This window comes from Camelina sativa, chromosome 6 (assembly GCF_030686135.1).
Source record: "Camelina sativa cultivar CO46 ecotype springtype chromosome 6, ASM3068613v1".
NCBI classification, from domain to species: domain Eukaryota; kingdom Viridiplantae; phylum Streptophyta; class Magnoliopsida; order Brassicales; family Brassicaceae; genus Camelina; species Camelina sativa.
The window spans coordinates 5,618,920-5,632,023 of record NC_141885.1 but is presented as its reverse complement, the minus strand read 5'-3'; the positions used below and the strand labels follow the sequence as shown (position 1 = coordinate 5,632,023).

The following is a 13,104-nucleotide window of genomic DNA, read 5'->3' as shown; positions in this document are numbered from 1 at the left end:
AACTTATGGAAGAAGATAAAGATGTGTTTGTCAAAATAAAGAACCGTGTAATGTGAACGCTTCGTCCTGCGTGTTTTTAAAAGCCAATTTCACACCACTTTCGTAGGTGCTCAAATGAATCATTACAACAACTATGTGAATGTGATAAGATATGGATATCGTGTGTACGATTTCCGACAAAACCACGGATAGAGGTAATAAAATCCAAAATAAATGCAATAGCTTACGCACATTTTTATGGGAATTTTGATTTAAAAGGACGTTTATTTTAAAATTTGTCCATCTATGACTTTTTGGAAAAATTTGGTGTATTAAGTTTTATAATAATTAAAATTCTATTTTATCCTTACTTGACAACTTATAGAAATAAAATCTAATTTTTAAAACATATTCCAAAACATGTAAGTCATAAAGAGTCTTTCCTTAAGATTATTTTTTCCTAAAATCTCATAAAAGAAAAATAACAATAATTCTAAAAACCTTTCTCCTACACCATACAGAAAAAAATTACCAAACCAGATTTTTTTTTTCGCCGAAGATAAAGCTATTGTGATTCACCTACGTTTAGTTCTTCTCTTCTGGCTTTTAGATTCTCTATTTCATTGATTAAATTTATGTAGTAGGGTTATTGTATGGTTTTGATAAGCAACATAGATCTTTGAATTTTTATTTATATAGTTTGGTTATTTTTGCTTCTCACAATGAATGTTAACATAAACACTCTTTACCATCATATCTCTCATAATTGAGTTCATACGAATTTATTTTGTTTTATTAATTTTTTTTTGGGGGAAAAATATAAAAAGAACATAGTGTAGATTGTAGAAAAAAAATTTGTAGAATTTGTCTTCTAACTTCAGTAGAACATAGTGTAAAATGTAGAAAACAAATTCTTAAATTTGTAGACTATACAGTAATGTGTAGAATACATATTCTAATTTTCGTAGAACACCGACAAAATCTAACTTTTAAAATTTTTAGAAGATATATCTATTCTAAAAATTTCAAAACAAATACAATACATAGAATTCGTAATCTACAATTTTCAGAACATGTACAGTAAATAGAATTCATAATCTAATATCTTTACAATATATACAAATGATGTATTCTAAATGTTGCAGAACAATTTTTTCAATGTGAAAATCATCATGTTTTCATCAAAAACATTTTTTGTCAACCTTAAATCTTCCTCTTCCTTACTTGTTAATTTGTTTTCATTCATTTTATATTTTGAAATTGCTTAAAAGTTGATTTCATTTTTTAAAAGGGTTATAATGAACAATTTACTGTAGAAAGCATAGATGGACAAATTAAAAAAGAAACATCCTTTTAAATCAAAATTCCCCATTTTAATTAGTTAAACTGTTTACGCGTTGTTGCACGCCCTTTTGAATCATTCAATTTTCATTTCTGTCTAAATTCATTGTATTTTTATCTCCGTAGGTCATAGGTGGTTCTAAAATATAATCAACATCGTCTAGACCGTTTTCTACTAAGTTCTACCGTCATGTTGGTCGCTGAAGTCGTTTTTCTACCATTAAAATAATCTAATTTTTTGTCGCGGTCGCTAGTCGAATTTTTATAGCAATTATTTGTTGCCAAGGGCCCTGAAAAGTTCAGAAAGTATAATATGTGGGCTCATGATATCGACAAGTAAAATAGCTTTATATCATCCATTATTTCATTTTTTTTTGTTAAAGTCATCCATTATTTCATATCTTTTAATTAAAAGATTTCCTTATTGTATTTTAACAAACAAATGATCCGAACTAGAAGCTGACGAGGATCAAAGTTCTAATTCAAGCTAACAAATGAACGTACGTTACATAAATTTTATCGTATTCGCCTAATTTATATTATAACTTGAATGACAACTACTTTACACAAAATCGCTTAAAGTACTATCAACTTTCCCATGAACAAGATTGAGAACGATGAACAGAATCTGGGAAAAGATAATTTCTTCATTCAAGTGTGAAGTGAGATACAAATTAAGATTAAAATACAAGTGAAACTAAACCATTATGCTAACCAAACTTTACAAGAGATTAAACCAAGGTAAACCAACTACATACATTCTCTAATAAGTCTCTATTGTTGGATGAACCTCTTCGATTACGGTTACCAATGAACCTCTCATAGGATTACTGGAGTTGACATCCATATGGCAGACCGGCCAAGCAATCATGCATGTTACTCGTCTTTCTCTGGAACTTTCGTAGTTGATGATCAGGGACATAGTTGACAAATTTAGTATGTTTTGATGTGCTTGCAAGTTTTATGTGAACAATTTTTACGTAAACTAAACCATTATTCGTTATTGATTTCCATAAAAACCAATTAACATTAAGTCGATTGGTTCAATGCTCCATTCTTCATCTTGTGTATATAGTTTGAAATATTGTTCGAATAATAATGTTACTCATCTTTTTTGGGAGCCTAGTTAATCTATGATCAAGGAATTTTTTTGTGAAGCTACAACAAAGAATGATTTGCTTGTATAAGAAGTTGGCTGCACAAAGATAAAACGTTAAACCACAGACTATCCGAAAATGTTCAGCCTAAAATGTAAGTCAAGTTATTTGTTGTGTGAAGTTGAAACCTAAGCCAAAGATGACTGTTCTAGGTGTGAGGAATTTAATAGATCTTTGAAAACTTGCGACCATTTATAGTGGATTTTGATTGGCGTCCAACAACTTGGCGTAAAACACATTTTCACCACCCCAAGTTAAAAACTTGTTCCATGCATAGACAAGATCATACTTCGGTCCTCTATTGAAATTGCCAACACTTTCCTCCTGCCATCACACAATCTTCAGATTTTATATTAAAATACATTCGATACGGTTCTATTATTACGCTTGCTTGGAGCCGCATAATAGTTGACCCTTTTCTTACAATAAGTTGGAAATTATGACAACAATGCATGAGCATATATCTAAATCAAGTGAGATCCATTAAGAAGACCAATACGAAGTCAAAAACATGTAGCATGTAGCATTTAAGAACAAAGATGAGACTTTCGATTTATGGAAGTGGTATCTCACACTGCCACAATCGGAGGACATTTAATATAAATAACTCACACAACTTTGCTCTCATTCACAAAGAGCACATCTTTTAATTTTTTTAATTAAACAGTCAATATCCCGGCCTTAAGATATTTTTCTAATTTTAAAAATTTATAGTTATTGAAAATGGTGTTTATTTAAAATCTTATACTTAGTAGAAAATTTTCTCCGCCGATGAGGATCTGTAAAAATGTTTTAAACATATATCAGCAAAGTTCTATAATCTATCCAATTACTGATAATGACCAACAATATATACTATAACGTTTTGTTGTGGTTTGCACAAAAAAAAAAAAAACCTTTTGTTGTGGAAAAAAAAAAATATATATATATATATATATATATACTATATAACCTTTTGCAAATAAATCAGTAAATATTTGTCTATAACTTTTTTTTTGAAAAAAGTTATGTATAATTATATGTCTTTTTTTTTCTATGTTCTTTTTGCAAATAAATCCGGTAAGGATTGACTATCAAATGACTGATTAAGCAGGTCTAATCATAACATTAAAATGTTTCTAGGCTTTAATATTATCCGTTTCCAAACGATGAGACTCTGTTTCCCTATTAATATTATCCGTTTACAGTGAAATCTTTGGTGGCAAACTCTCGTAGAGATGAGACTCTGTTTCCCTATTAATATTATCCGTTTACAAACGATGATTCTTGGTGTTAGTTTTTATTTATACATCTCAGCTCTATTTCTTGGGCCATACGTAAGTTTTCTTCTTGTTACATGGCTGAGCAATGTTCTGAATCTTCTGATTAGCTAAATAAAACACAAAACATTCATAAGATGGGCGAGACTACAATTCTTTTCAACTAGATAATATATAATCCAACATTTTCCCTTCAAACTCCACACTCTTCTTCACCATTTTCTTCAATCTTTTTCTTCTTCTCTTTCTCTGCCTCAATCTCTGCTTTCTTTTCCTTTTTCCTCTGCTTCTCTTCCTCTTCTTCCTTCTTCTGTTTCGCCTCTTCCTCGACCTTCCTCTTTGCTTCCTCCTCCTCTTCCTTCAACGCTTCAATCAATCGCTTCAAACAAGTCTCAGCTCCTTCCTTTTCTGATTTCGGCAACAGGCTCTCCCCAACATCCGCTGGTGTCATCTTGATTTCTTCAACCTCAAGCAACATCTTTATCTCTTCAAACAGCTCACTCTCCTCAACATCCAAATAGTTCTTGGCCAACACCTTGAACGCTTCGAAACAGCAATACGACATCTCTATATGTTTATCCATTCTTCCTTTCCTAATCAAAGCCGGATCTAGCTTGTCCACAAAGTTTGTAGTGAACACAATGATCCTCTCACCACCACAAGCTGACCATAACCCATCAATGAAATTAAGTAGCCCTGATAAAGTAACTTTGCTCTCTTTATTCTCACCTTCGTTTTTCATCATCTTCTTCTCAATCATGTTCTTATCATCTCCATCTTCCTCTTCCTCCTCCTTCTTCTTCCTCTGTCCCGTGAGGCTAAGAGAACAATCAATATCTTCAATCACAATAATCGATTTCGCCGACGTCTCAATCAACAACCTCCTCAGATGTGTGTTATCCTTCACCGTTGTCAATTCAAGATCGTAAACATCATACTCCAAGAAATTAGCCATTGCAGCGATCATGGTCGATTTCCCAGTCCCGGGTGGTCCAAACAAAAGATACCCTCTCTTCCACGCTTTGCCAATCTTCTTGTAATAATCTTTACTCTTACTAAACTTCACCAAGTCGCTCTTGATCTCTTCCTTCTTCGTCTCCTCCATAGCTAGAGTATCAAACGTAGCTGGATGCTCAAACGTTACATGACTCCACTTAGTGTTGTTACCGTGGCTCTGTCCTGGAGTATTCGAATAAAGCTTCCTCTCTCTGTTCTTAAGCTCTATCGTCTTCCCTTCTCTCATAACATGGTCAAGATACTTCTTTATGATTACTTCTCTGTCACGTCTATGGAACCTCAACATGTAAAACCTCTTCTCATCAGCTTCAGGGTAAAATGAGAACGATTGTCTACTAGCTCCTTCTTTCTTCGACTGCCACCAAACCCTAACGCCCTCGAAATCGTCAGTGATCTCTTCCTTATCATCCATGCTCAGAACAAGAGATTTGCTTCCTTTAGTTGTGTTGGCTTTAAGCTTCTTGGCTCGAGCAGATGAGTCTTTGCTGAGGTAGCTCTGGATCCCCAAGTAAGCCTCGCTTCTCTTGAAATGCTCTCCGCTGTACTCATGGAATGTTATTTGGATGTAAGGGTAGAAGAGACTGAAGATTCTATGAAACAACGGTTCCAAGTTGTCTCCAAACTGAGGGAAGAATTGTTTGAAGATTGTGTATACAAACATGAGAGTTGCTAGACCAGAGCCTGTGTTGGTCCATAACTGACCCATCGTTGTCATTTTTTTTTTCTTTTTCTTGTGAAGCTTTAGATTTGAGTTATTGGTGAAGAAGATGGTGTAAAGAGGATGGCCGACAAAAAAAAAAAAAAAGATGGTGTAAAGAGGATGGTGGTTCGTGTACATTAAACTGTTAATAAATATACTTGAGAAGTCTCTATCAACAATTCAATTATTAATTGTTATGTCGTACGTCTGCGCATGCACATGTGACAGGAAGCTACCTAATGACGAAACTTATATGGAAAAAGTGCATTACAAAACAAAACAAAAATCGAAAAGACAAGGAAATTGCTTGGTTTAAAAACTCAAATGTGCTTTTTCTACTATCAGTTCTTTATAATATTTAATATTTACAAATAGACAACCCCACTACTTTGCTAAATGAATCTTACGTGTATTGCATTGTGTTTATTACATATATTAACTTTTGTAGTGGTTGAAAAGCATTTTGATAACTTTCATAAAGAACAAGAATAGGATTGGATATTATCTAAAATTTCTTAAGCGTTTGGAAGTTAGTAAGGCATCAATCTAAAATTTCGTCGACTCGAAATCAAATTGAGCAGTCAATACATCAATAACGCAGAAATAAATTCATAATGAATCTTAAGCGTTTGGAAGTTAGCAAGGCATCAATCTAAGTTTTAAAGAGTTTTCTTCTTTTGAATTTTTTTAAAGATATCCATTAGAAACTTAAGATTCTTCTTGGTCGTCAATTAAAATGACAGAGTTATGTATCTTATAAGAACAAAATTTGTTAAGTTCTCGTGGGTTGTGTCAGAATGTTTATGAATTTTGAGTTTCCTTGAAGACGTTTGTTTTTCTAACGTAGTACGACTATTATGATTATAAGTTCAAGGTCCAATTTATCCGGTCACAGATTGAGACAATTGATGAGTTAGTTTAGGTCCACTGACTCGAAAAAGAGAACGTCTCTGATTGGACGTTTCCTCTCTAATTTCATAGTTCAACATGGAAACTGTCTAAAACAAAACTTGAAGGCATGATCTTGGGCTGGGTTCGGCCCGAGCTAAACCTATTATGATTTTTGGTAAATGGTTGCGTGATATTGAGTTTGTTCTTCATGGGAATTAGATTAGGGTGATATGTTCTTCTACTAATCTCAAAGATAATATGTATCTTATTATATAAAGTTTGATTTTCAAAATTAACAATTAATAGGATCATGACACATGTCAAGTATATTATGTGTCAACCAAGTACTATGTCTATATTTTGCAAACAATGATCAATAACCAAAAGTTAACATCATAATTAGATGCATAAGTGAAATAACCAGACTGATAACCTTGCAGTATTTATTTAACATTCTACTTTTCTTGCACAAACTATTGTAGAGGATGTTAAAAAATAAAATTGAAAATTCACTTCAATTGTACCATATAGTACATATACCTTGCAATTTTTATTTAGTTTTACGAAAACTATTACTAGCTAATTAGCATTCTAATTAGATGGAAAAGTAAACTGACAAATCAAAATTGTAAAGATAATCAGTTTAACACACAAAGATAAGATGTGAACGTTTATATTAACACGAAGGTACCTATTTAATTCAAAATAGCTATTACAGTAGCATCAAAACTATATAAAATACTTAAATGATGTCATTGTCAATCTCCCTGTTGTGAATTGCTCGTGGCTTTGATTGTCTTTGAATACTTAAAAAACGAGTTCTTATACTTAGTTTCTTATGAAGCTTCTTGATTTTAGAGGAATCGTATTGTGGCTAGGCATGTAAATTAGGGCCAGCCCGGCTCTGAAAAGCACTAGGCTCAAGCTTAAATATATATGTCCAAAAAAAATCGGGCCTTCTAGACTCAGTCTGTTTGGGCTATAGGGTTTTTTGGGCTTAGCCTGACCGGACTCGGGCCAGTCCGAAAAACCCTTTAACAAATATATTTGTACTTTTGTGTTAACATTTTTGTTTGATTGCAATATTTGATTAATAATTTATTGTAAATAAAGTTTTAAACTCTAATCATAGTTTTCATATTTACTTAATAACTTTATTTAATACTTTTAAATTTTTTATCTATGATATTTTATATGAGTTATATATTGTTTTATTTGGTTAAAGTATTAAAATTTTATTTAGTTTTAAATTTTTTCTTGTAAATTAAGTTGATTGTAGTAAATATAGATGAATTATTAAATTTTTGATTGATTTGTTTTATAGTGCACCTTTAAACACTGCTTTTTAAGACTTCTAAGTTTGAATTTTTGATCTCTAACATAAGCCTGGAAAAGCCCGAAAAGCCCTGTAGCCCTGTTAGGGCCGGGCTCGGACTTTGAAATATAGGCTCGGAAATATTTTGGGCCGGGCCGGACCGGGCTCAAACATATACAGGCTTTACGGGTTTCAGGCCGGACCGGACCGGGCCAGCCCAATTGACACCCCTAATTGTCGCGTTGTCTTCAATTTGAGTTGTTAACATATGAGACGCAGGCCCAAACCCATCTCACTTAACATTTTTTCACAATGACGTAACATACCTAGGGTAAAACTGAGTCGTTTTGAGATCTGGTTCTAGCGTGATTCTCTCTCAGCAATTATTCTTTTTTTTTTTTGTGTGTGTTCTTTGTTCTGTTTCAAGTCTCTTTTTAAAGTCTTTCCAAGCGAGTGTTTGAATCAAGTATGAGATATAGTGAGTTTATCAACCATATAAACCGTAAAGAACCGTTCTCAACTCAGAGTTTATAACTTTTTCATATTTTTTTTTCAAATGCTAGCTGCAAGGTTTAAGACCATTAATTAGAGCACCAACACAATGTAACACAGGTTGGTATGGTAATGGTTGCCATAAAAAAAGTATAAGATGTAAACTTTTACATTAATACATTAATATTAATGTACCTATTTAATTCAACAAGTTTGATCTTACAAGCTAGATTTGAACTCAAAGCAGCTAATGAAGTTACATTATCAAACTAGGAGAAGATCATTGGTTCTAAATTTGACTAATCTCCTTGCTGTGTTGTCCATCGGCCTTCAACTTTTGGCTCCAATTGATTATCTCCAAAGTTCTGATCAAACCATTGAGTGAGCCATCAACTTCAGTTTGAAGATCTTGCACCATCAGATTCTCCGCAACATCAGCCGGTGTTATCTTCGTTTCTTTAAGCAAAGACTCGATCTTTCCAAACAAGGGATGTGAATCAAGATTCAGATAGTTCTTGGCAAGAATCTTGAAAGCACCGAATGTGCAATAAGATAGCTCAATATGCATATCCATACGACCTCTTCTAATCAAAGCTCTGTCAAGTTTCTCCAAGTGATTCGTTGTAAACACAATGATCCTCTCTTGCCCACAAGCTGACCAAATCCCATCTATGAAGTTCAATAAGCCTGAGAGTGTAAGTGCTTTCTTCTTCTTCCCTTCTTTATCGCCTTTCACGTCTTTACTGTTCCTTTCTCCAGTGAGATCCAAGGAACAGTCTATATCCTCAATCACAATGATGGACTTACTAGTCGTTGATATCAACAGCTTCTTCAACTCCCAGTTGTTCTCTATCGAATTCAACTCAAGATCAAAGATATTATACTTCATCAGATTGGCCATAGCCGCAATCATCGTAGACTTACCTGTCCCTGGAGGCCCAAACAACAAGTATCCCCTCTTCCAAGCTTTCCCGATCCTATCGTAATACTCTTTGCCATCTCTAAAAGCCAAAAGATCACTCAAAATCTCATCCTTCTTCTCTGTATCCATCGCCAATGTATCAAAAGTTGCTGGATGCTCGAAATCAACACTAGTCCATAGACCTTTCGTATGATGCTTCCAATGTAAACTTGGATTATTCATATACACCTTCACCTTCTTCTTCCTAGCCTCAATGTACCTCCCTTCTTCCATAACGTAGCTCAAGTAAGAACCAGTGACAACATCCCAATTACTCCTATGAAACGTAAGCTTACATATCTTCTTCCCTTTAGCACACTTCAAAATCTCCCAACACATCGTCACACCTTCATACTCCTCTTCGATCGTAACATCGTCCCTTTTCAAATCCAAAGACGTGTTCTCCTTCAGCTGGTTCCCTTTGAGATTCTTCACTCCAGAGTTAACTTTTCCACCAAGATAGGTCTTGACAGCTGCGTATGCAAAGTTGAATCTACGCTCTTCGATTTCGCTGAAACTAATGTGAGCATAAGGGGATAAGAAGCCGAGGATCTTGTCTGAGAGTTTCTTGAGAATGGGTACTCGTTGGATTGCATTCAAGAGAAGCTGCTGAATCTGTCGAGGGAAGGATCGCTTGAGAGTTGACCAAATGAAGAAGAGACCAGCTATGTTTGATCCAATCGTTGTTAGGCTATTTCCAAACATTGGCTTCACGATCGATCCCATCAAGATTTCGATGATTGGTTTCCTGGTTTTGTGAGTTTGAAGGGTTTGATCTTCTCTCTTTTTGGGTTGGCTCATAATCTCTAATTGTGTTGTGTGTCTCTCGTTCTCTCCCTTATGTAACATAATGAAGAAGGTGGAAGAGTTTTTTTTCTAGTCGCTTTCTAATTTGTGGCTCTTTATTTATTTTGTATCTTTGCCTATTCCTAATAAGAAAATAGTACATATAATATCTTCCTACTAAAAAGGTTTCTTTTTGGTCAAACTGTTTTGGCATTTTTAGGATAATTGATGATTTATCAAATATTATAAAGGATTTACTTGCTTAATTACTTTACATTTTTCTTTTTTATTCAATGAAAATTTTTTAGATTTTTTTCTATAAGTTACTAGAAGTTGATCGCGTTATGCGCGAGAGTGTTATTACTAATTTATAAGATTTTGTTATGTTTTTATTTATTACTATTATTTTTTATTTTTTTACTCCTTTATATTGTGCTTTATGTGTTTGTTGGTTGATAAATATTGTCTTTTATTTTTTTTTGTTTTTTGGATGGGAAGTTATATTTCATTATGATATGGGTGGAGATTTACTTTAATACGTAAACCTATGCCTAATAGAAGCCATTTGAGCCATAATTTCCGCATGCCATCCATGGGCGTAACCCAACATAGTCACTTCAGTCCATTGATATACACACCTAACTCGTATCCTTGTATTGTTCATAAACTTGTTTCTTTTTCTTCCAAAATGTCATTGTCGTTTCGCCGAAATAGGTAGATTCATATAAATTTTTTTACATAGCCAAATTTTATTATTTACTATTTTCCTGTTTACCAAGTTTTCTAAATTTTTTCTTTATGTACACTTCAATTTCATGTCTTTTTCAACTTGTTTTGGGTACGAAATTGACTGAAAAATTATTCAAAAATATTTTTGTAATATTTGCTTTAATAATTGAGATGTACCACTACGTCATACCAAGATTTTCAAATAACCTTTATTTTTCTTTTTCTTTTATCAAGTTATTATATATCCATCACAGAAATATTCCTATATAACCAAGTAAAAATCACAACAAATTTGTTCACAAGTAAAACTTTTAAAAATCACAACAAATTTGTTCATAAGTAAAACTTTTAAAATCTCACAAATTTGTTGTTTAATGTAGATAATGTCTAAGCTACTCGTGATTGGTTAACAGAAGCTGGAGAGTGGAGATAAATTATACAACAGCAAAAGAGTACTTTGTTGTCAGACCATGCAGTACTTTATGATAGGACTGAAGAGAGAGATGGTTCCTTGGGGAACAAGCTATACATCTTTTCATATCTTCAGATTCGCCACAGAGAATCTTTTGTTGATTCTATTTAAGCTCATCTAACCAAAGACCAAGCAACATTGGTTCTACTAATTGGTATCATCATTCTTTTACAATATCACGACAACAAAATATCAAATATATCGCAAGACTACTAGTACTACTCTAGTAGTATAAGGTAACTCGTCGGACCTAAAAAGTCTTCAACCAGAGATATGAACATTGAAACAATACAGAAACCGAAGAAACATTTTGAAGTATTGTTCAACACTTCCTCTAAGATTGCAGCTATTTGCTGTTAGGGAAAATTAGAGACATTACCAAGAAAAAAAACATTTAAAAACATGTTCTAAGATTAAACTTAAAATACTCAATTACCAAATAAACTAAAAACATCAAGCAAATGAATGAATCAATCAGCCACCGTTTTAGTTCAGCTTCATCCTGATTATGGTTTCAATGTCTTCTTCTCTTCTTCCTCTGCTTTCTTCTTCATCTTCTTCCTAGCTTCCTTCTCGTCTTCTTCAGCCAAGTTCTTAGCTTTCTCCTTCACTTCCTCTCAAAGACTTAACCAAACGCTTAAGACAAATCTCTGCATCATCTTCATCAGATTTTGGCATCAAGTTCTCAGCAACATCAGCGGGAGACATGTCCACTTCCTCCACCAATCTCTTGACATCTCCATACAAGTCATGTGACTCAATCTCCAAGTAGTTCTTAGCCAACACCTTAAACGCTTCAAACCTACAATAAGACATTTCAATATGATTATCCATTCTTCCTCTACGTATCAATGCCGGATCAAGATTATCCACAAAGTTTGTTGTGAACACTATGATCTTCTCTCCACTACAAGCTGACCATAACCCATCAATGGCGTTTAGTAGCCCTGACAAAGTAACCTTGCTCTGCTTCTTCTTCTCAGCTGCTTCCTTGATCTTCTCCTCTATATCCTCTTCTTCCTCATCTTCCAACTTCTTCTTCCTTCTCTGTCCCGTAAGATCAAGAGAGCAATCAATATCTTCAATCACAACAATAGACTTCCCTTTTGTTTCCAACATTAGCTTCTTCAACTCTGAGTTATTTGTCACTGTCGTTAACTCAAGATCATACACATCATACCCCAAGAAGTTAGCCATTGCAGATATCATTGTTGATTTCCCTGTCCCGGGAGGTCCAAACAAGAGATAACCTCTCTTCCACGGCTTCCCAACCTTCCTGTAATAATCTTTACCGTTACTAAACTTGATTAAATCCTTCTTAATCTCTTCTTTCTTCTCAGGATCCATAGCCAAAGTCTCGAACGTTGCAGGATGATCAAAAGAAACGTTGCTCCAGTTACTTCCTGATCTCCAAGACCACCAATCATTTATAGAGTTGTTAGTGTAAAGCTTCCTCTCTCTCTTCTTCAGCCCAATCTCTTCCCCTTCTCTTAAAACATGATCAAGATAAGTCTTTGTGATCATCTCTCTGTGACGACTATGGAAACTCAAAGTCATGTACCTTCTCTCCACAGAACCCTTATCACGGTTCATACTAGACTTGTTCTCGTTCTCTGTCACGCTTGAAGACCACTTCACCTTCACACCTTCGAACACATCTTCAACTGTCTCGTGATCGTCCAAGCTCAACACCAAAGACTTGCTGCTCTTAGATTCGTTGGCCTTTAATCTCTTTGCGAGAGCTGTTGATTTTGTGGACAAGTAGTTGCGTATGGAGTCGTAAGCTTTACTTTTCTCGAGACCTTCTCCAGAATACTCATTGAACTTGATATGAACAGAGCTCGAAACCCATCCCATCAACTTGTTAACGTATCTCTCGACGTGGATTTGGAGATGGTAAGGAAAGATTTGTTTGTACATCGCCCATAAGAACATAAGACTCGTCATACTCGAGCCTGTGAATCCCCAACTCGATCCGGTCTCAGACATCTTTTTTTTTTGTTCT

The 13,104-nt window shown here is 34.2% G+C and overlaps 1 protein-coding gene and 2 pseudogenes across 3 annotated transcripts; all 3 read right to left on the bottom strand.

Moving 5' to 3' along the window:
* Positions 1-3,814: 3,814 nt before the first annotated feature.
* Positions 3,815-5,670, bottom strand: LOC104790498 (AAA-ATPase At3g28580). Its single transcript, XM_010516261.3, has one exon. The coding sequence runs from the start codon at positions 5,589-5,591 to the stop codon at positions 3,930-3,932; it is 1,662 nt and encodes a 553-aa protein (XP_010514563.2). The 5' UTR covers positions 5,592-5,670; the 3' UTR covers positions 3,815-3,929.
* Positions 5,671-8,278: 2,608 nt separating this feature from the next.
* On the bottom strand, positions 8,279-10,001 carry LOC104790497 (AAA-ATPase At3g28570, mitochondrial pseudogene; annotated as a pseudogene). The gene has a single exon (XR_015559602.1). The product of XR_015559602.1 is annotated as an AAA-ATPase At3g28570, mitochondrial pseudogene (transcript).
* A 1,356-nt stretch (positions 10,002-11,357) lies between these two features.
* Positions 11,358-13,104, bottom strand: LOC104790496 (AAA-ATPase At3g28510 pseudogene; annotated as a pseudogene). The gene has a single exon (XR_015560471.1). The product of XR_015560471.1 is annotated as an AAA-ATPase At3g28510 pseudogene (transcript).

Excerpts from the sequence above, each read along its gene's own strand:
- LOC104790498 (XM_010516261.3), bottom strand. The coding sequence starts at position 5,591 with ATGTACACGAACCACCATCCTCTTTACACCATCTTTTTTTTTTTTTTT.